Genomic DNA, 24,631 nt, shown 5'->3' with positions numbered 1-24,631 from the left:
CATTTTGAATTTAACATGAAAAAAAACAACTTTGTCTGCATATGTGTTGTAAAATCAGAAGGTATGATGCAGTAATTGTGCTAAATAGACGTAATAATCAAAGTTGATGTTTCGTCACATATTTTGTATCACCCAGAAGACGACAATGTTTGGGCGAACACTGAACGAAAAGGTTAGGGGACATCCATTTCAAATATAACATGAATAAAACACTGAAAATTGTGGTTGCAACATGTTAAAATTGGACCTTGAAGGAAATACATGGGTTCTCTACCTCCCTAGCAGCTTTGTCTGCTCCTCTCCAGCTGTTTTGATGTTTCTGTGTTGATTCCTGGAAGCAGTGAGGCCGTCTGCTCTCACTCAGGCTGTGTAATTGGCTCCTTCTCTCAGAGAGGTATCCCACTGCCTGACTAATGCGTCCCACCTCTGCCCAACCATCTATCTCTGTTCATCCGTCCAACCCTTCGCCCTCCAGCACCACCTCTCTGCAAGCCGCCGCCACTATCATACACGCCACATTAGCCGTGTATGAATAACAGGCCTGCAACGACGACCTGCACCCATTTCTCAATTTGCGGTGGCGGATGATGACCGCAAATCATCATCAGAAGTTAAGTGCATCAGAAGCTGTGCTATCATGCAGCTTAAGTCCAGATGATGAAGTGTGGCGTTAGTGAAGGAGGGGTAAAGTAGTGGCCTAGGGGCAGATGTTAATGACCTCACACTGTTTGTGGTTACATGTCATAAATCATTTCCCTACATGCAGCTCTACATCTGGATGCTCACTCTGGGGCTTTATTCCCACACTGACAGTATTTTACAAATAAGTCAAAGGCCAGGGTATGTTTTTGTAAAAAAAAAAATAAAAATAAAAGAAGATATTGTGTCAATGCTCTCACTGCAGCTCAGATCAGGAATTATTTTTGGCTTCCTCCACCTCTCTCTTCCATACGCTCCACCATCCACCATAAAAACGGAGACATGTCGTGATGCCTCGTCTCTCCCTGGCAGCGGAGGAAGATTTGGAAGCATGAGAAATATGCCTGACAGCTGTGGGGGGAAAACATATGCAGCCGATAAGCTTGAGTTAAAACAACCGTGAGTTGGAGGTGATCAGAGAATCCAGTTCTGACGAGCCTCAGGTCTCATGAACTCGGCTCAAATCCAAACCAGTTAGAAATGCCAAAACAAATGGTTCTGTTTGTCCACTGCATCAGTCTTCTCTACATTTGTATAAATAAATAATGTTAAAATAGTCATTATCCTTCAAAAATAGACATTGCATGATGGGAAATGCTGCCATCTAGTGAATTTATTTTGATTTGTTTGCATTCTCTATTTACTGTTGCACATGTAGATAGAATTTCCATACATACAATGTAGAGAAAAGCAAAAGCATTGTTTTATTTTCTGAACGTTTTCATAACATTACACAATATTAATCAGAAATTAGGTAAATGTCCATAAATCTGCAATTTGTTTTCTGCAAGAATAGTCAGAAGAAATATTAATTTAACAAAATGAACCACTGAATTAACAATGAATTGAAATTTCTGTTTTATTCTGTATCAATAAAAAGACAGAGCATATATAAAAAAGATTGTTCTCATTTGTCTGAAAATTCATAAATTTCATCAAGCAACATGTCAAATTTTAACTTGCCTCTGCATTTCGCAGCACATATTTTGATAAATAGTAAATGCTAAGATTGATTGCTGTAATTTTGGTTTAATTTCTCCAGTGGGTATAAAACAGAAATGACCACAGTGTAAAAACATCAGCTGTGTTAGAAAACAGCACTTCCGCATGCAGCCACTTGGTGGCGCTCACTTAACACGAACATTAGCGCAGAATCATCCTGGTTCTGTTCCTGAAACATTTCAGCTTCTTATCCACAAAGTGGATAAATGACTCGGAGTTACACTCTTCACTAAATATGGATAATAATAATAATAATTTTGTTTTTCTAAATCTGCATCAGAAACAAAATGGACAATAAATCCTTTATTGTTGTGTTATTTTGTTGTTTTCACACTAAATGCTGCACAATAAGCACCAATGTTATTACAGTTTCAAGTTATAACCAGAAAGAGCCTGAATATCTTGTTCTTTATTCTTTTCCATTTTTTTACTAGGTCTAAAATAAAAATGAAACCTGAAAATTGTTGTATAAGCATAAAACAAATAAAAGTGAAAGCAAAACTAATTCCATGAAGGAGAGAAAACCACTCAAAAGACCCATAACTATCCTCCACCAACTCTGAAATAAGTAATCAACAAATACCTTATTAGAAGAAATCCCTTTCTCGGCATTAAGTGGGGAAAAATTGAGCCCTTTGAAGCAAACATTCAGACATTTCTTTAAATGAGCAATCAAGGATATGGATGCGCTGAGAATCTATTCGCTTTTTATGTAAAATAGCTTTTGGAAGTCGTTTAAATGAGCTGAGAAATCCTTTCTAGACAGAGAAAAACGTTGAAAGTTATTTGAAGACATCAAACAGGCAGGGCAAGGGTCAAACTACTGCAGCCATTAAAGTTAAAATTTTCAACTTTAGTCTTTTAGAAATGTCCTAGTTTCTTCTTGAACATTTCTGAGATTAATCTCAACATTTCAAAAATTTTTGGCAGGAATGTATTTCATCTTTTTCTATCTATATTGTCCCTAACAAGCTGCTGTCTTAACCTAACAGAACCATAAAGTATCGAGACGGAAGCTCAGTTTTTCTCAGGACGGTGTGAGGTCTCGTTGAACCGCACGCACCAGTTGCACCAGCGTCTCCATCCACAGCTCCTTCTGGTGCTGGTTGCTGATCTGGCGGAGTGTCTGTGAGCTGTAGACTAAAGTCAGCACTGTTCTCTCAAAGTCCTGCCAGTCGAGCGGTCGCCGCCGCTGGGCCAGCTCCGCCGTAAGGCGGCGGATATCGGAAAGCTTCTTCGGCAGCACATCCTCGCAGATAACTTCTAGTGTTTTCACGCTGCTCAGGGAGGCCAGCTCCTCATCTGGGATCAGCAGGGGGCGCTCTTCACCTTGGATCTGCATTCCGGCAAGAAGAATCTGCAAAGAAAGGAACAAAAATTCAGGAAGTGCTCGAACAGCCATGCATGTCCAAAGTTTCAACCGATTTCTTCCACACAGCAACAAAAGGCTGATCTGAAGATCCAAACTGACCTCAAACAGCAGCTCAGCGTCGTCCTCTGAGTGCAGGAAGGTGGGATTGATCAGGGAGTACGCCCCACGCTTTATCAAGTACGCAGACGGATACAGAGCTGGACGACAGGAAATTCAATTAGACAAGCTGGGCTGTGTTTAAGAAATTTAGCAGCACATTACTTAACGAGGCGAGGGCATGGGTGGGCCGTAGGTCGAGTAAACACAGATTCATTACAGTTTAAATATGGAGCGGGTGGCAGAGGCTCTGGCTCCAGCTGAGAGGAGGGTAATTGGTCTTCGACCCGATATGTGGATGCTGCTGTATGACTTGGCACTATAGTTGGTGCTTCCAGAAAAAATAATATCTGCTTTGGATCCAATAATCGGATGTGGGTGGAATTAAACACCTGCTGCCTCATTTGTTGCAGAAGCAATCAGAAATGGGTTCAAATCTGCCATTTCCAGTCCAAATGTTGGACATATTTGTAGAACACAGAGCAGAGCAGAGTAAATATGCACAATATTCAACATGGATTAAATGTCTTTTTGTTGCATTTCATTGATGTAACCTTTAAACTGATGATTTTCTTCGGACCTTTCGCCTAGGGCTGCAATTTCTGCTTTAATTTATGACTAAAAGGCAAGCTTCAGTGGGCATCCCAATAGCAAAGTAACATAATGACACTATTGGCATATGAAGTGGCTTCACGCAAGAATCACTTTAACTGTGGAAGTATATAAAGCCTAATCAAAGGAAGCTCTTAGTGACCAAAACAGGAACAGAAAGTTGTGAATGGTGGTGAAACAAGCCACTTCAGGGCAGCAGTTAGCAAGAAGACAGATAATGCAAAGAGGAAAACTGCAGATTATGTCCAAACACACATAATGCATCAACTGAATGATGCTCAAAGCAACGTGGAACAACACAACTTGCTGTGAAAGCACCACATCCGCAGAGTTAACTAGATTCACACCCAAGTATCAAAGAGTCATATCAAAATAAAACTAAACAAGTTAATGTTAGCCAAGGACTTCAAACATGTCGATTACCATCCTGAAAAATGGATGTTTTAGTGTTGTTGATAAAAAAGCTGAATGGGATATAATATTGATAAAAAGAGTTTTTTTTACAGAAAAAACAATGATGAGTGGCGTCTAGGGTCTCACAACGTCAAGACAACAATATTCAGTTTATTGTGACATTTTCACATTTTCAGTGCAGTTTTCTGGTGATGAGTCTCATTTCTGCAAATGAGAAAAATACTTTCAAATCTTCTGTTGCTTTCTAACCAATCAAAATGCAGGAAAATTGTCTGCATTTTCTGGATATTCTGCCATTATAATCCACTGAATCATGTTTTCTGGTTTTCTCCGGTCTCTCACTCTGCATATTTGTTTTTTTAAAAACCTGATATATTAATGAGGCACAATAAAAAGCACAGGGTCTCATCTGAATTTGGACCCAGCTCTTTTACAACACCTCATTGGCTCATAAATCCGCCGTGTTAGCTCTGCGGTTGTGCCAGACAGACACGGTTAGCTCCAGTTTACAGTTATGAGGTCAGCCAAATCCTCGTGTAGTGCACCAAGCGGACCCGTCTTCAGCCTGGTTCAGTTCCAATCGGTGCTTCGGCTTTGCTTTAACAGCTAAAACATGCAGGATGTGCAGAACATCTGTCTCCCTGTGTGCCAGGGTCATGATAATTGTCCAAATCATGGCCCATTATGTGTAATCCAGTTTATCTGAAAGCTCTCAGCAAAACCATAAGCAGGATGTTTGAACCACTCAGGTAGAGTCCATTTGTAAAATACTATAAATTATGAGTCGGCCAATATGCAACTTATGTATTTTCTTGTTTTATATGAGATTAGATGTGTTTGTAGCCCAATTCTCCAAAACTTCAGCTATAAAGGTGCAAAAACATGTATTAAAATACTATTAAACTATTTTAGAATCCAAACACTTTATTCACATATTTGCTACAACTGTTCGAACAAGAAGATGATGAAAAACCAAAACTGTTTCCATCAGTGTCACAAAAACAAAGCTTCTACGCAATACCTGATAATCAATCATTATTTCCATCAGTGTATTATAAGTCTGTGGGCCACCAGGCTTGGCATTGCTAAGTTTCTTTTGAATTATTGCCTTTTTTAAGATTTTACAGATGGTGTTTAGGCATAAATCTTCCAGTCTTCCAATAATGCATAACTAGCACTCCGAGCACCAGGCTTAGCAAATTTTTTAGGGGAAACCCAGCTGAATACATCACTAAAATAATAATAATAATTTTTTTTTTTAAATCAAAAAATATATATAATAAGTTTCTTATTCTCTGGATTTTTCTGGGTCACCACTGCACCTAATTATGCCTAATGGTAAATATATCTTTAAGCTCTTATTCATAACTTTATCTTAACTGAAAGACAAACTGTACTAACCCCATAACCCAGATCTAAAAGGTAATAACCACCAATCTAGGGAATGACTTGAAATGCAGAACAAGGCAGCAGCTCTGGTATTGAAACTTTCTGACCTTCAAAGCTCAGCACGCATCCCCGCAGACACAGACAGAAAACAAATATTAAAGCTCTGGAAGTCGTGCATCATCCAGTTGTGTAGCAGCCAATGCATCAGGACGGACTCTCCATGATTCTTTTAAATGAAGACAAAAAGCCTCTCCAGATCTGCCTTTGAACCTCCACATCTTCTAAACACAGAGAACAGAAAGCAGATGAGAACCAGCAGCAGCCAGAGGTCAAAAGGTCATCTGTGGAGCATTACACCAACATCCTGCCACCTAATGAAGCAACAGTGCCCTGTTATCCATTATAATGTCTTGCACTTAAAGGTTTCATATTATTAAATAAAGTTGTTTTTTTGTCTCAATCTTGGCACAACCAGGGAAAACATGTGCTACAGTCACCAAGTTCATCATTAAATACAAACATTTTGGTATGAATGTAATCCCATACAGTGTCTACCTAAACTGGTGGATGAATGTAGAATAAAAACTCCAGCTTTATGAGCTTTTCTGCTCATGGAATCGCTGCTTATTTTTACACTCTGCCAGTGTTGCTTCACAGAAACAACACAGAAAAATCTTAGGATACTTTAGAAAAACAAAAGAAATAAAAAATGAACAAAGGTTGATGCTCCCTCTGTAACTGCCAGAAACAAATTTCACATTCTTGAAGACATGTGAAGGATCATGATGCAGAATTTGGACTTTTTGGAAAGTTGTTAAACTGGGGACATAATTCATATAACAAAACAGATTTAATTTTTAAACAACACATTGCAGCATCAGTTGAAGTGGTCTAGCCTCACATACACATAAAATAAACTACAAAAATCTATTTTAATGGAAAACTAGAAAGATCAGAGCTTTGGGATTTATAGAGGGAGGATTACTGAGACAAGGACCAGGTGAGTTTAATTAGCTGAAGAAGGCAGAGAAGAAAAACAACCATAAACAATAACAAGAAAAAAACAACCTTGAAAAAGTAAATAAAAACACAGGAATAACTCGCATCACTAAACTCAAATGCAATGAAATTCAGAACCTAAATATTTCTGAGGATTTAGCCATAAATATAACATATTGATCAGCACAAACCTTCTCAGTGTGATTGCAGCACATATAGAGAAGCCATACCAGCTAACACAGCTGCTCTTTACATCAGCAGCAGAGTAAACATACATTTTTTTATGATGCAAACTAAAATGTTATTGGTTGCTGCCCAGAGTAACAAACTGGGAGGTTAAAGATTACTGCTTATCCACAACCCACTGCAGGAATAAGATCTCAGAAAGACTGGAGTGAGTTGTATTTTTTTTTTATTTCTATTTTATACAACAAAATCATATTAAATTGTAAAGAAAAATAACATAACGATATTTAGCAGCAGTACTCTTCTGGTCTTTCTGCCTGGAGTTTGCATGTTTTCCCTGTGCATGGGTGGGTTTCTCTGGGTACTCCAATTTCCTCTGGTCAATTAGATGTGTGTGCACATAATTGTTAGTCCTGCATTGAAAAAAAACATTTTGGTAGTTTTTAGAGCAAATATCTTATGAGATTTGACATAAAGGCCAAATTAACTCAGAAGAAACTTGTTTTAAGTCAATAATTCTGTAATATGCATGAAAAAGTTTATTATTTTTAATTATTTCACTTGTAACAAGATATTTTCCTGCTCTATAAAAACAAAAATATAAAACCTTTGTCATCCTAATTCAGAAAACAGACACATTTATGTCCTTGCTATTTATCTGAATAAATTTCATGCCAGATGTCTGATCACATTGACTCAGCTCCCTTCTTGTTTCTGATGCTTTTGTTTTGGTTTCCTTCTGTTCTCCAGTTCACCACACAATCGATGTTTGTATGTGCAGACTTCCCCTGCATGTCATCATGTGGAGGCAGGGAGCTCGTAATCTCCTGCTAACTGCTTGCAAGGAGATGAGAGAACAACAAATGATGCATTAATTAGCCGGGCTAAACAGAGCTCCTGGCTACTGGGATGTTTTCTTTTTCCTTTGACAAGACAAAAGAAAAAAAACAAACAAACGAATGGATTAAAAAGAATAAAAGAAGTCCAGATTTCTCTGGATGCATGAGAGAAAGGTGAAAAGAAATTCTCACAGCAGCAGCTCATCTTCTGCATTTCAATTCACCTCCAGATGAGTGTTAAAATCCAGTCAAGTGGTGACATTCTTGTGACTCGGATACAAATTCAAGCGTTTTGAGAGCAAACACCGGCTGCAGCATCAATACTCCCAGTGCGAGTCCAATCTGTAAGAGAGTGGGCTGCAATAAAGTCACGCTGAATTACAGGGAGAACCAACAATGAGGGATGATTGAGAACAAATATGTGCAACCACTTTGCTTCTTTGTTATAGGCATTTTCTGTCGGTAGCTCAGAGCAACAACAGACGTTTGGTTTCAAGTTCATTTTGTCAAAACTTGGGAAAGACTCATCGATGTTTCTGATGCTACACAACAGAACTGCTTGAAATTTGACAGTTTTGTGATTTAAAACAGGAGCAGAAATGCAGAATAAAATGCTGACAATAAATGAGAAGCACGACGACACAACGGTGACTTTCCATGACATAAATACATATTTACATATGTATAGTACATTATTTAGGATTCAAACAGCCAGAGATTAGAATCAGTGGGTCACAGGGGAAAGTTCAAGCTAAGAGCATGAAGATTTCAGACTTTAAATGCATCAACTAGCAGCATGCAAAAAAACAGAGAAGTGTTTTATTAATCCCAAACAGGAGAAATTCACTTGTTGCACCAGCACAAAATACACTCCTCTGAATATAAAAATATCTTAAAAAGTATGCACATTATGTTGATAAAGATAAAATTAAAGTCAAATTAAGGAGTGACCAGAATAAATAGAGAATCTGATCTGTCGTGTGTACATTACACAACATTACACAGCTTAGCTGAAAGGAACTAAAGAGTAAATTTGCTTTTATTTATGAAAAGAAATATTCGCTTTATTTGAACATAAAAGTGAATAAATAAATCTAATTAATAAATTTTTTCCAAAGTGAATGTTTTCAACCGACAGGAGGAGAAAAAGTTTGTAAAAATATTCACTAAATTTGTTTTAGTTGTGAATAAACCAAGCTCAAAATCAGAGTAAAATCAGGCGATAACTGTGGAAACACAACAATCAAACTACAGATTATTATTTGCACTTTTGTATGAAGAAAAACAGAAAATTACAAGTCAGCATAGTCATTTAAACATCTATATTTTGTGTAAAACTGGAGAAGCTTTTTTCTGAAAATAAGTTGTAGAAAATTTTATCTATCAAGAAAAAAAGATGAAAAATATTAAAAATTGCAGTAAATATTCTGATATTTTATCAGCAGTGTTGTCGAAAGACTTTGAGCGATGTGCGTATTCGGACAGGAATTTCCTGAGCGTCTGTATCCAGTAACAACAAGCCAGTCATTTTTCTTTGGAAACCGAGAGCTGCGTCTCAAGTGTTCCTAATTACTCCAGAAGATAAACACATTTTTTCACAGCAGCATATCTGAGACCAAGTTATCATTATTTATGGCTTATTTCTATTTTTTTATAGGTTTGTAGCTTTTGAAAACGACTCCAGTTCTGCATGAGAAATTAATTTTCAAAGCTAATATTTCTCAATACCAGCGGTGAAATATTTTAAAACAGTAGGATTTATGTGTATTTTTTTTCTTTCTAAGGAGCGTGGTCCTACCTTTCCTCTGGTGCCGAGCGGCCGCTTGCAGGTTGGACAGGTAAACGACGGCGAGAAGAGCCCACCACCTCCACGCCATGCTGATGATCCTCAAACACAAAGCAACACACACACTTTGCTTGTCAAACTCACTGCAATCATGACAAAAATAACTCCTGCAATTCTATTGTGCAGGATTTTATATTTCCTCCTCCCTCTGTCAAATCTCACACTCCCTCCTTGATTTTGAGCGTGTGTGGTGAGTGTTTGTGTTCCCCGTTAAGGCCAGACAGTCTGGTTCCCATCTGGAAATCATCAGTTTTTGGGAGAGCTTTTGCCCTCCTGGCTGAACTTCTCTCTCAGCCACTGGAAGGCGGTCTGCACTCACTGGGTGACTTTTCTTTCTTTCTCTCTTTTCAATTGATACAAGTGAATGCTTCATCGCATGAGTGATGAAGCTGAATGCTGCCAGACTGGTCATAATAATAACAGTAAGAAATCAGAACAGTCTTCACGTGGGAACACAAACCGTTATGAGGCAGAAAAAGCCGATCATGTTGGATTAACTTAAAATAAACCAACAGAAATGACATATTACTGACTTTCCCAACTGAATCATAGATTGCTCATATCTTTTTTTTTTTTATTAATGTCACAAAATTACTTATTTTCTATCAAAACCTGAATCTGTAGGTTCTCATAAGGATATAAAATGCTATGAAAAATAAAGTGATAAATTGCCTGCACTTGTAAAACACTTTGTCAAGTCCAATAGACCATAAAGTATTTTACACGTCAATCGTTCAACCATTCGACCTGAAGAGGGCAGAACTGAGACAATTTTGGATCAAATATTGCAGAATGGAAAAGGTTTACACAAAAATGTCACAATTTGCACAGACCCTTATGAAACAATAAACACAGCTTTTATTAAAAAATAAGTTCCATCTGTGGTTTAGTTAGTTTAATTCCTTTATTCAACATGGGGGCTGCAAAATCTTACCAGATAATTTTGATCTTGTTTCCAGAGCAAATATCTTAATTTACTTGAAATATGGAAAAAACTAATTTATAAGTAACTTTTTAGCAGCACTGAAGTTTGTTTTAAATCAATAATTTCTCATATTTAGTTCCACTTGCAGATTTTTCACTTTCAATATGGAAAAGAATAATGAATTATTGACTTAACCTGAAAAGTTACTTGCAAGTTAGTTTTGACTTATTTCAAGCGCACTAAGACATTTGCACCAGGAACTTGACAAAAAAAGAAAAAACTTGATAAAATGTTTTTTTCTTGCAGTGTCATTACTTTTTTTTTTACATAAAGAGTTTGTTAGTTTTTTTATTAGTTGAGCTGAAAACTTAAAATTCTAACTTGTTAGTTTCCTCTGAATCTCCTGAAAACTTTCTTATATTCTCAGTTTACCTAAATATTTTTCTCCAAGCTGCAACCATCTTTCTGTAAATTTATTATGAGACAAAAATATCCAGACAGACTGAAGAAACAATGAGGACCATTTAAAGCATCTCGATCAAAGGCTGTAAAGACTCTGCTTTCTCCTCCACAGCCTCTTGTGTTCTTTGTTACTGAATATGTGCAATAAATACTCAATTTTCTTCTGCAGGTTGAATTCAGCTCTCCTAGCTGATATTTCAAGGTTGCAGCCTTTTAAAATGAAACAAGGAAGGAATTACTGATTAGTTTAAGAACATAAAAATGTAAAAGTGAGGAACAAAGGTCAGAAAATGAGGTTTAAAGACAGAGATAAATATACAAACCTAGTTAATAGTTATCACAAGAACTTTATAACAACGTGGAAGATATTTTGTAGATTAATTTGATAATTTTCCATTTACAGCAAGTGAAAAATTAGAATAGAAAATCAGACCAAATAAAACCTACCTGCTAAAGTATTGTACTTTGAAGCTGACAAAACTAATTGGGATGCAAGTTCTAATTTATAGAATATGACTGTATTTTAGAAAGTGCTATGTGAATATGCAATTTGTTTAAAAGCGCTCCAGAAAGTTACAGAGTCCACACAGTGTTTATAAAGAAAATCCTGGAATCTTGCTGGATACTTGATCACTTTTCTAAGAACTGATCTATAAACGTTTAACAGAATTCAAGTTGATGACAGTTACTTACATCTTTCAGGGAATTTTCTGTTGATTGGAGATGAAGTAAGAAAATTTGAAGGCACTCTATCATACAGCATACTCCGACCTGAACCTTCAGAGTCACATAAAGACAGTTATAAAGTCAGTCTTCAACTGCCGCTTTTCGCTGCTGCAGATTAGCTGAAACACAGAGTTCCTTTAAATCAAGACTGAAAACTAAACTGTTTAAAGTTGATTTGAATCCCAATTAATGAAACATCTGCCAACATATTTGATGTGTATTGATAATTTTAAAGGTGAAAAAACTTTACCATCAAGTTGGTGAAGTTTTGATAGTTTTTATGATGAAAAACACTTTGTGCTTTACAAATAAACTTCATTGATTGATTGGTTCCATTGGTGACACCATTTTTAGCTGTTCTACTTGTTTTCATTATGCCCATCTATGTCTTAAAATAAACATTTTCTCCCGGAGACATTTAGATGGTCAACGCTTGGCGGTGAAGATTTTTACTTCTTTCTTGGTCGACACTGTCGAAGTCCATGTTCACAATAAAGTTCCTTCATTGTGAGACATTGTGGATTTTTTCTTGTCATTCTAACCAATTTTCTTTCACCTAAAGGTGATAATTTTATTCTCAGACACTATTTTGGTTTACAAAAAGTAAAATTATCCAAAAAAACATTTTAAAACTTGTTTTCAAATTGAAATTAGGCCAGCTTAATGCCTAATTAATGCAAGTAAGCTTAAGAGAGTGGCCAATTTAAATGAGTTCTACCAAGTTATGTTAATTAAAGTGGTCAAATGTCCAGGCAGAATTATGCCAGCTAATTGTTCGTTATTATGCTTGTTAATTGCAGCAGAAATGGTGCGATTCCTTTGCTTTGGTAGGTTTTCCAAATATGTTATATGCATAAAGTTGTGCTTTTTAAAATGTTTAAACTTCCCTGTTTCTTATTGTTACACAGTGAAAAAAGAAAGTTTCAAATAGGTCTTCAAAAGTATTAATTTTGACTTTTGAGTGTTTAAGTGTTTGTACTTAAAACAAATTGAATTGGGCAGATCTACAAAATCTTATGTTAGTAAAAGTTAAAGATTTTTTTCATGTTTCATTTTCCAGTATGCACCTTGGGTTTTCTTTTTTTGGACTCTACAAAAATAGAAATACAATCAGGTGAAATCTGGAGGAGAGGAGCAGCTCAGAGTTGCAAGCTGGAGCTCTGGTCTGCTTCTGCTTCACATGAGCAACACATAAGGAGAAGGCAGGTGGCACGGGCAAAAAAAGTCTTCCCTGCAGCTCATTCCCTGTGTGTTTGCCTGAAGGTGCCCTGATTCAACGAATGAGAGACAAGAAAAGTTATGCAGAACAATGTGTGTTTTTCCACAACAAAAAAGGCACACTGCATCAACACAAGCTTCATTTTCTCATGTCCCTCTGACCGTGAGGGGGCAGTGTTATGTCACCGATTCGCTGCGATCCAAAACTACCCCAACTTGTCCAAGATCCTGCACTGATTGTTCTGCCTGACTGCGTTGCTGCTGCTTGGATTCAAAAATAATTGAATTCTATTCAGATAAGGTCTGGCAATATGAATGCAGCTACTTAACAGAGATCAGAGGGTTTGTTTGGGTTCAAACCAGGTGGAAGCCCTTGAGACATCCCTTAGTTTAATTGCTTCTGTGCTTTAAATTACTGAAATGCCTCCGACATGCAAATTCTTATAGGACCACCGTGAATCCAGACTTGCATGAGATTTGATTTGATAGTCGAATCACAGGAAAAAGTCTGCAGCTGCAGTTTTATTCTTCGGTGTAAAAATGAAGAACAAAACTGCAATAATGGAAAATTGATTATGCAGCACATTTACAGAAATAATGGGGTTCATGACGTTGAAGCATTTTGACGTGAAAGTCATGTTGTAAGTTACTGAATGATTCGTTTAAAAGACGACAAAAAAACTCAGATTGAAGCACAAATTTTCATGTGACAACATCCGTAAAATATGTTCCCTTTACAAAACTATCTCCCTGACCTCTAACACCGTTAAACATTTTTACCGTCTGGAAGTTTTACTCATCCAGAGATTGAAATTTCTGCGCAAATAACTCTAGTTCATCAGTGATCAAAGTCTTGTCTTCCTCTAATTTTTGTTATGAATGAGCACAAAACTTTTGATATGTTGGAAAAAAAAATTTGTCGCAATTGAAATGTTTTCATTAAATAAGAAAGCACTCTAAAATCTTGCACTCTAACAACAATATAATTTCGTCTGAACTCACTCATGTATCTCTGCCTTTCAGTTTTTGGAAACTGAATCTCCTCCTCAGTCTCAATCACTTACAGCTTCTAGTACATTTCTTTCCATTTTAGCTGTATAACTTTAGTCCTCGAGATGTTTCTTGGATCAAACCACTTAAACTTTCACAGTACAGCTGAATTTATTCTGAGATTAAATTGCACAGTGGTAGAGATTAACTATGTGTCTGGAAAGAGTTAAACATAACAGCAAAGACATTTCTTGATATGAAGAAATGTTTTTTGGGAGTTTGAGAACCATGGAGGGTAAAAAAAAGGTGTCTGGTGGATCTGCATCTACCTGCCAGAAGCCACATGAACAAACAAGTCAGCGTAATATTGAGTGGGAGTTTTCAGTCACAGCAGTTGATCATCACATCCTCAAGCAGAAGAAAAGTCTCAATTGTTCATTAACTCCTCTGCACAGAGCCTCATCAAGGCTAATCTGAATAGGGGCACAGTCAGAGCTCCGAGTGTGCGTCTCTGCTCCCTGGTGGGCGTCGGGTGTCTGCCAACCCAAAACGAACGCCGCTTTGTTTCTGACGTATACCACGCACTGCAGAGGAGACAGCGACTTCGGGTCCATGCTGTCTCATTAGGCTGCACTTTATACTGTAAATTTTGTCTTATTTATTCATGCAAAATCCGAAATAAAGTCACATTCATTTTATGTGTTACTGAAGCATTTGGAGCGTGAAATAAAGAAACGTCCCAACAGTGATTTGGGTAAGAAGTTGTTGCATCTTAAAGCTGCACTGTGCAACTTCTTTAAACATTTTTTTTAACTTATTTGTTAAAAGTGACAAATAGATAATCTGTAAAAAAAATGTTTAAAGAAGTCGCACAGTACAGCTTTAATAAATCGAGCTTTGCTCTACCCCTCCATGTTGTCCTACTGCAAAAATAAACCGCTCAAAATAACCAATCAGAACTAGGAGGAGGGTCTTGGCGCTATCAATCATGCTTATGCATGTGAGTTTAGTTTATATATGGGTGTTCAAACAGGATGACAATCCAAAAGATAACAGTAAAGCATCATGTCTCCAATATGCTCAAAATGTTAAAGTATGAATCTGTTGTCCTAATCCATCACCATAAATACAACTGAACTGTTCACAACTGAAATGTTTGTAAACATCTCTGACGAAGCTTCTACTGAAATGTATCAGTTTGTAAAACCCGTAAGATAATTAGCTCTAGAAACTTTTACTATAACATTCCTGTTTTAGAAAAAAATATCAATAGTTTAACTTTTATAATGAGAAAGCATTATGATAATCCTCTAATATAATCCAAATATCAAAGATTTGAGATCCTGAAGTCACGCCTCTTCTCGTGTCTGCTGTTGTCAGCGAATGCCTGAACATTCAAAAGCGGCTAATAAAAGTTTCCTGTTTAATCTTGTTGGGAGGGAAATGGATAAAGCAGCATCCTCCGTTGAGCTGGTGATGAATTTAACTTACTACTTCCAGCTGCAGTAATCTGCTCCTCATGAGGAATGAGAATTAGTTCTGTGGGCTTAATCTGAACTGTCTCAGTGCTACTGCACTCCACAGAGGGAAACTGTCACAATGCCAGCTGGAGGCGTCAGACTGAGCCAAGAGTTTACACATACAACAAGGTAATAAAAAAGCTCTGGCACTTCTGAATGCTATTCATTTCTCTTATTTTTTTTATCAGAGGTGTTGAATTTAAGCCAAGGTAATTCCAATTAGCTGGTCAAGGAGCAAGTTGGAAGAAAAACAGCCAATGTTAGAAATTATTTTTACATTACTGTCATGTTGTGGACTTTTAAAGGGTCCAGGCACAGAGCGGTTCTGAAGAAGTGAATGAATTTTAATTAATTTTAATTTTAAAATCAAAACTGAAGAAACCAATTAGCATGGAGCTGGCTTACTTAAAACTAACAAGAGGTTTTATTCTGTTAATATCTGGATTGTTTTGTCCAAAGTAGATGGATGAAGCTGAAATGTGGTCAACAAAGCAATGAACAGCAAAGGAACTGAAAACAATAAATAATTCAGATTTTAATCTCAGATTTCTTACTTTTGATATCAGTAAATTCAAATCAGAATTCTGAGAAAAGTAACAATTCTGAGATTAAAGTCAGATTTGTACAATTGCCACTGTAGGCAGAGAAAAAGGAAGAGGAAAGCTCAAACTTCAAGAATCTCAGAAATATTTTAGGAAAAAAATGTGTTAGTTTCTGAGATCCAAATGTCTGAAATTTGTAATAAAATATAATAAAATCTAAATTTTGAGATTAATTTAAGAACTTTTCTAGAAAAACTTGGGACATTTCTGACCTCAAAGTCTGAAATTTGTAATAAATAAATACATAAAAATACAAATAAAATTTGTATTAAAGGCAAAGTAAATTTTTTGACTTATCAAGCTCTGGAATTTTGGTAGGAAGTTTCTCAGATTAATCTCAGAATTTCTGAATTAGTCTTCTGTTATTTCCTGTCTACAGTTTCCTAACACGCATTTGTAGAGTAAAATTAAAAAGTCGGAATTATTTTCTTCCTTTTCAGTGCCTCTTCCATACTTATGTTTGTGATGGTTGGACAGAAAAGCATGTTTCCTAGTATTCTTTCCAAAAAAATTGTTTATTGGTTTTTTTTTCACCACATGACTTTGGATGCATTTTTCTCCTTTGCCACATTAATTACTGTACACATTGGCAAGAGAAATGTTTTGTAATTTGAGAGTTTGCAAATCCACTGATGTGTGTGAGCTGATCTTAGCAGGGTGGGGCAGATTTTTTTCTTCTTGGCCCTAAAATAAAGAGCTGTGTAACACATCAAAGTGTCTCCAGCCAAGACCCCAGATGGTCCCGACTTGGATCAGGCTGTGGCCTTCTGCTGATTATGCAGCTCTTCAATCTGAACTAATTGAGCGGTGGCTTCTCCAACTTGTGTTTGGAAGACACTAAGGAGGCATAACGAATGACCAGAAACAAGAAAACGGCTCATTTTTAAATATGATTATGGTGGAGGATGGAGTCATCGGCAAAAAACATGGTTTCCAAATTCCTTCATTTGTTGAATCATTCTGAAACAATGAAGTGGTTTATGTTTATTATGTTATCCTTCATGCAGCCCTTGATATTCTTTTTTTTTTTTTTTTACATAAAGCCTCTTTACCAAAACCAAATCCAGTGGAACGCATTACAATTAAAGCAAATTATTCCAACCAAACACATAAAAAGTAATCACCTAAAAGCTTTTTGTCAGGAATATTTAAACTGATTAAAACATTAACGTGTATGTTAGTATCTGGCTATAACTGTTAATGTTAATGAGAAGTATTTGGCTGACTGTCTGCCACTAACTTGATTTTGTTTTTAACTAATGAATCTGTAAAACCTCACTTTTTACAGGTAGCCCAACTTCAACGTCATAAAACTGCAGCAGCAGATAAATTTCTTTAACTGAGCATATTGGACTACAGTTTCAGACATGTGGCATGTTTTGAACTGCCAAGAATAAAAACACAATCTGCTCATAAAATGTCATCTCTCAGATGGCGACTGGATTTAAGCTTTGGTTTTTCAGCCACGGAATATGCTAAAGTTTGGATTCTTGGATCTGATTTGAAAAACAACATCTGCAGGAAGGGAGGGTGCTGAGCTCCAACCTGCCTTCCTCTCTTCTTTCTGCACGCATCTTTGTGACTGTCGAACAGTCACAAAGCCAGTCAGATCCAAATCTCTCTCTTGTTAGAATCTCACACTTCCTCTTCCCTCCTCAATCCCCTCAAAGCTGTGTACCGCGGAGCAAAGTGCCTTGTTAGATCGGATCTGGTGCTGGTTATCCTGTCATATCCCCCTCACTTACAAAGCCTGGATTACACAATTAAATTCTGCAGTTTTGCATTTCAAAGCTTAAGCCCTTCATCACTGTGCAAACAACACGCAGAAATACAAACATGAACAACATAAAACTTCAGCAATGCCAACAAAATGAGGGTTTGTCAGATGGAAAATGTCTGAAGATGGTTCTTGTTTGGTATCAGATCTACAGCTAAAAACTTTATCACGACTTTTCATCTTTCTTGCCCTATTAGAGCCTCAACCTCAGTTAGTGAGGATAAAATGATGATTTGTGCCGCAGCTCAGGCACTTTATACATATGCACACTTTGTGTGCATATGTATGTTTATGAGAGATGAACTTTAAAAATGAGTCAGAGATGGCAGCGTCCATTATTTCTTCCGTAAACAAAGAAGAAAAACGCAAACAAACCCTCATTTTGTTGGCATTCCTGACGTTTTATGTTGTTCATGTTTGCATCTGCTAAACTTGATGGATAAAAATTTAATCTGCATATTGAGTTGGTTAGAAAAATAAAGCAGAGTCACAAAGCATGCAGAAAAACGAAATAGGTTGAGGAATTCCTCCTGGGTTTATTTTTCATTTAATTAATTTCTTTTAAAGTGGTTTCATATAATTTTACCAGCTGTAACTGTCATTTATTTTCTTATTTCTGGTTAATTAGGCAAAGGTACAGGGTCTGGCACTCTTGCAAATAAAATCAAAACACTTTACAGCTGTGATTTTAACATGTAAGTTAGCATATCAAACAAACCAGCATGTCATATCTGTAATATTCCAGAAAAATAATAATAAAAATGTTCCATGTTTTAGAGCTGAAATTGACTTCTGATTATCCAAACAGAATTTTAATGATTCGCTGTGACTCATGGGATTTTTTCCCCCTTTGTTTAATTTTTCCTCCCTCCTTGTATTTGGCAGGAAAAAAAATGTAACAAAAGACAAAAAGGAAAATGTTGATTTTATTTCTGTGCCATTTTATGTTTTTTTTTCACATAATCTAAATTTTCTCTTCACCACTAGCCAGTCCATCTTGGCTGCTCATAACTTATTCTGCGTCTGAGTTTCTTTCTTCCTCCTTCCCCCTGAACACGTTTCTATCTCCCCCTCCTAGCCGTCTTTTCTTTTATATTCTGTCAATTTCTGATCCTTTAATCCCTCCTCTCGGCATCGGAATTGTGAGTCTTCCATCCGCAGCCTTCCGAGTCAGTTTCCAATGATAAACACAGACAATGCCTCATAGTAATAAATGTTGACCCGGCCTTGAGGGCAGCCGTGTTGGTCAGGATTTTGAGTCTTCTCTTGGTTAAATCTGCGTTTCATGACGACGTTTTGGCCACACTGCGACTTTGTGACCATTTGTCCTCTGCCGTCCCACCTCCTCCTGGTCGACCCGTCATGTTTATGTTCCTGGGACCCGGTGGCGATGACTATCCTGTCCCCAGCATCCAGGCACGAGCTCATCTACATGCACACTCTTGCCGCCGGCGAGTGATTTGCAAGCCTGCGCAGGAATTTCCATGAATCCATGCATGTGTGATTGTTGAATCTGGTGAATAAAGAGAATGCGGCCACCCAACGGGGTCGTTTTTATTTTTCTTCCTTGATACTCCCTGGTGCTCAGAGGAACACTGACCCTGACGGTTTTCTCGCATGCCGGTGCTGCCATTGATCACTTCACACACAGTAAACAAACAACGTCCCCCATCATCCCTTGCAGCGGCGTCGAGCCGACAGACTTCTGGGCTGCAGCAGGAAGCTGGGCTCATAATCATGCGTTACCCGGCAGAGCTTTGCTTTGTACTGATAAAACAGGACCACAGTGTATAAAATAAATCACATGGAGAATATTTATTAAATCTGCAGGTGTTATCACCATGGAGTAAAGAACACAGAGCTTCTGAATCCTGGCAGTTTCCTTTGGCAGCAGATGAAAAAAATGCATTACCTTCAAAAATCAAGCAGTAACTTATTTATTCATACATTATTAAAAAGCCGCTGCGGTCAACGACGGTGATAATGTTAAATGTTCAGGGTTTTTTTTATTTCACCTGGATTTCATGAGCGGATTAAAGACGTCTTTGGAACATTTATTTCCATTCGTTCTTGAGATCCAGCTTGATAAAGTTATCTCTGTGAAGGATGTAAGACTCCGTATGACAGGAAGAGATTTGATTTCTGGAGAAGCTCACAGTAGGAAAGACTTTAGCTGATAAACTTAACACCGAACTGATAAAACAAAAACTAAGATATGCTAAATTCTGTGCTTTTTATTGGGATTTTGTGTTATAGAAAAGTAGCATGCATTCTAAAATGGAAAGAAAATGATATACATTTAAATATTTATGGAAATATAATTGTAAAAAGATTAATGTGCATTATTTTTCAGCCCCCAACACTCGGCTCAAGCACGTGTTTTGTTGGATGTTTCTATCCGACTCTGGTCTTGAGATCAAAATGTCTCCAAACTACTTCATTTTTTCATAAAATGGCGGCCAGTGCATTCAGCGAGAGGTTGCCCAATCAAATGGGAGGCACAGCTTGATGCTGCCTCACCAGCTTCTTCCAAACATTTGAATGAGAAAATGCGAAAATTTGGCTATTTTGAAGAAAAATCATCAGAATTGGTTAAGCTACTCTTTATCCACACAATCACAAAGGGCTGGCATGATCTCAACTGCTCTGCGATCATTAGCAGGCGGATAATGAAGTCCAACTGAAATCATTTGAAGACAACAAGCTTTAACATTCGTTTATTGGCAGAAACCCCTTTAGAGCACTTGGTTTCAGTTCACTCCTTTGGCATGGATGGCTGCGGCTCTGACCTCACTTCTCTTGTGCTTCATGTTGTTGATGCGACTACGAGTCATTGATTCAAGCCCCACCACCTGCAGGTAGGCAAACTCGTTCCTGATGACACCAGACTTTATCTAACGCATAAATATTTAAGTGAGCTGAATACAAAGGCAGAAGCTCCAATGACAGCTCCATTTTCAGGCCCCCCGTCACCCCCCAAGCATAAATTACCTCTGAAGGCAAACTTTCTCAAAGATTGTGGGAACTACAGATAAACAAAACAATCTATAATTAAAGCATCTGCACCATAATTAAAACCTGTGCTATCGGTTTTCCCTGACAGCATGATACTATGCTTTTATGTTATTAAAAAAAAAAAGAAAGATGGAGCCACATTGTGATTTTTGTTGCTTTACTTCTGGTGTTGAGATTAAATATAGTTTCTGTATTTTTCGCTGCTTCGTGATTGCAAGTGAGGTGACAGTGTTCTTTTTGTACGCCTAATTGCTCCCTGGGTTGCTTTCTTCCTCTCCTCACAGCGATGTCTCCCGTGATAAAGACGGATCAGCCTTGACGAAAGGGACCAGCCGCTCCGCCGTTTTCACTCTCGACTCTTCCGCGTTTGACAACGTAATTACGAAAGACAAGGAGCTGTACAATTAAAAGGCAGCGGTTGTTGACAGGAGGAGCTTTAATAGGACCGGCGCAGCAAAGACGAGACTAAACGGGGGGGTTTCTCAGAGAGGAGGCGTCCCAATGTCTCGACAGATGTGGCAGGGACTCATGAGAAACTTGACAAAAAATGTTTTAAATCAAGACACTTGATGCTTTTTTTCTGTGATCTATGCTACTCTGCAAACATATCGGCTTCAATGTGGGCGTTATCAGTTGTTTGTCATGGCAGGTTGATAAATATTTTCCCATTGTTTATTACATTACATATAACCGAGGATTACAGTGGATTATGGTGCGGTTAATGAACTTAATGAGTTTGCATCGTGACTCATAAAGCATCTTCTAAATTGATATTAGAGGTTAATAAACAGACTTCTGTGTTTATTGGTTATTTAATCTTCGTTCAAAATGAGTTATGCATAATTTATGTTGGGAATTCAGTGCTGTACTTTATTGGGCGACTTCATCAGGTAGAGATGTTTGTTTTGAGTTTGCTGCTGCAGAGATGCTACTCGCTGTGGCAGCAGATCATCATTCTACATTTACATAAAATATTGCAATACTAACACAGCAGAAATCATGTCTCCATTAAGATATTTATGTTTTTATGGACGTTTTCTGGATCTACACTGTCAGTTTCAGCCTCATTGAGGAGGAGGGAACACCAGACGTATTTCTATCATTTTATTAGCAACCTTAGTTAAGCAAATTACTTTTTTTTGTAGAAGATATTGCACACAATTTCAACATAACTTTATGACATTACTTGAATGCTCTGAGGTTGCATTCAGAAGTAATAATGCACACAAAATGTAAATGTTTTAAACTGATCACCCTCTGAAGTCTTTTTAATGAACTCTGTCAGCTTAAATGGCATGAGAAACCAGACAGAAAATTTCCAATTTTTTATAGAAGTTTTTTTTCTTGCAAATCTGCTACTTTTCAAACTCTGAAATTTTCTTGTTTTTGCTAGAACATTTCTGAGATTCTTTTTTGCTTTTCAAACTCAAATTTTCTTTTTTTTTTTGGAGTAATGTTTAATTCTATTTTATCATTTACAATAGTCCCAACATGCTATCCTAGGAACTCAAACTTTGTGCAAAACATTTAATATGCCATCCTCTGGATTAAGAGTGTGTTTTGGTGCTCCCTAGTGGCCAAAAGCATCAAAATAAAATAAAACAGTTAATCTGAAACGATGACGCAGTGTTGCATGCAAAAGCTGAGATGACTAAGCTACCAGCAGGCAGACATGTCCATTGTGTGCTTACATAAGGACACACAGACATATGCAACACACACTGGAGTGTATATGGTCAAATCGGTGAGTGTGTACAACTGTCACATGCAATATGTATTAAGTCTGAGTAATTATTGCCCTGCCTCTGTTTTTATGCTAATGTGTTCATGTTCAGCATAAATCCCAACCATAAATTTGGCCCTTTAATGAAGAAAAATGACTAAGTTGTGCCTGCACACCTTGTTAGACGAATAAAACGACTTCAGCTTCCACTGGGTAACATGCCTTTCTTTCCAATGGAGCTCTCCATCACTCGTAATCAATAACCGTCAACCCATTGAGAACGCTTCGAGTTTTAGCCAACCCAAAGTTTTCAGCGTTCTGCCAACACCTGATTGAACTACAGATTAATCAGGTGTTTTGTGCCAACTGTGCTTCTATAAACTAATTATTTAACTTTAGCCTGCTTTCCACTTGGAATTAAGTTAAGATAAATTATTTTAAAAATACATAATTATAATTATGGATAATTCTAAGCTTGTGAATGAAAAACTCAACAGGAACACATGTGCCTTTGTAAACTCTTGGTAAACTTTGTTTAGATCCACACCTCTACCATGCACCAAACAGTCCACCCACTGAACACATGAATAATATTCCACCCGGTCTGCACTGACTGATGCATGATTTTAATCTCATTTCATGATTGAGCTTCCTTGTTTATCTGCAGCTTTTTGAGACATAATAATTATTGTTTGAGTTTGGAAAAAAAACAAAGCAAAACAAAGAAAAAGCAAAGGATGACGCTTTGGATTGCGAACACATCCAGAAATGAAAGGACAGCGAATATATTAGTCATTTTCATGTCAATAAAAAGCATTCTGAGTTCGTTTGCTGCTGTCAATGGTCTTTTATTTGAATGTCTGTCGTGGCTTTTCAAATTCAAACAACAACGAAAACAGAAAAAAGTAACAAGAAAAACACGTAGAATTAATCTCTGTGATTGATGTGTATTTTTCTACCGGCCGATGACTCAGTGAGTCCAGACTGATTCAAACAAAACAAAAAAAACGCTCAAATTGAAAAGTTTCCAGAAGCGATGATAAAAAAGCAATCTATGACCTGCTCAGTGTGAACCTAATGGGAGCTGTCAGAGAGGTGAAGTCGGTCGGCTTCAGAGTACAAAGAAGTAATTGGAAATGATGAAACGTCAAACAGAAACACGCATATGCATAAATAAGATAAACTCACTCACTGATTTTCTTACATTTGACCCAAACTTATTTAGTCTGGTCTTAGGTTGCAGCTGTTTTTCATGTCCAAGATTCACTCGGCTGTGCCTTATTTGAACTGTTTTTATTTAATTTTTACACTCTGAAGGTGAAATGTGCATAAACACAAATATGCAGTGCTTCCAGTCCATTATTTAGGCCAGAAGGTTGACACATGCTTTTAGGAATTGAACAATGAAAGTCACAGTTTTGTTGTTTTTTTTTTAAACATTTACAAATAAAGCAAGTATTAAAATTGTGTTTGTTGAGTAAGATGCTTTTGATTAGGTTAATCAGACCCATTAGGTAAATAATCACCATCACTTTTTCACCTTTTATCAAGCTGCAGCTACATACTTTTATGTACTTTATATGGATTTTTATGGAAAAACCAACACAAAGTGGTGCATAAAAATGAAGTGTAACAAAAATTATACGGATTTTCATGAAAAATACACTGATTAGTGCAGGGTTTGTTTTGAATTCAGGCCCATTTACTCTTTAATCCAGTGTCCAAATAAGAACAGCTGCAAAATGTGGTCTGTAGTTGGGCGAAGCTAGTAGAGTCATAAGACTTTCTGCTATATGGAAACTGAAAGGTTGTTCTACAAAGAAGTACATAATGCACTTTTCATATTTTCATCTGTAAAAATAAATGTGCACTACTTTGCGATGTCCTTTCACATTAAACCCATATAAACATTCTTACATTTTTAGTATTTTAGAGAACAAAAATGTGACTTTACCACAATCTGGTAGGACTGCCTGCATGTCTTGTGGCTCAAATATTTCCTCTGAAGTTTGTCAGGGGATTGTTTCCTACAACCAAGAAAACAGGTTAGACACTGTAAACAAGAAAAGCTCCACATTATAACCAGCAGGTGTAAACAGAGCAACTAAAGCAGGTCAACTTCACTCCACATTCATTCAACTGCATATTCTAAAATGAGCATCACTACTAATATAGAGTCCAGTTCAAACCCAGCCGATACCACCAGCATACTTTATCAA

At 37.1% G+C, this 24,631-nt stretch overlaps 1 protein-coding gene across 2 annotated transcripts in view; it reads right to left on the bottom strand.

Moving 5' to 3' along the window:
- Window positions 1–1,480: 1,480 nt before the first annotated feature.
- LOC129351531 (protein FAM180A) overlaps window positions 1,481–24,631 on the bottom strand; it is a 30,764-nt gene continuing 7,613 nt past the window's right edge. Inside the window, exons 2-5 of one of the 2 annotated variants that reach the window (XM_055020424.1) lie at window positions 24,367–24,439; window positions 9,407–9,495; window positions 3,173–3,270; window positions 1,481–3,058 (exon numbers count right to left, since the gene is read on the bottom strand). In XM_055020424.1, the coding sequence (XP_054876399.1) occupies window positions 2,729–3,058; window positions 3,173–3,270; window positions 9,407–9,485 (507 nt within the window). In that variant the 5' untranslated portion in view covers window positions 9,486–9,495; window positions 24,367–24,439 and the 3' untranslated portion in view covers window positions 1,481–2,728. Of the gene's footprint in view, window positions 3,059–3,172; window positions 3,271–9,406; window positions 9,656–24,366; window positions 24,440–24,631 lie in introns of those variants that run through there. The other variant, XM_055020423.1, reaches the window with a different exon arrangement.

The sequence above is a fragment of the Poeciliopsis prolifica genome, unplaced genomic scaffold (assembly GCF_027474105.1).
Source record: "Poeciliopsis prolifica strain line A6 unplaced genomic scaffold, Auburn_PproV2 SCAFFOLD067, whole genome shotgun sequence".
NCBI classification, from domain to species: Eukaryota; Metazoa; Chordata; class Actinopteri; order Cyprinodontiformes; family Poeciliidae; genus Poeciliopsis; species Poeciliopsis prolifica.
This window is presented reverse-complemented; position numbering and strand designations above follow the sequence as displayed.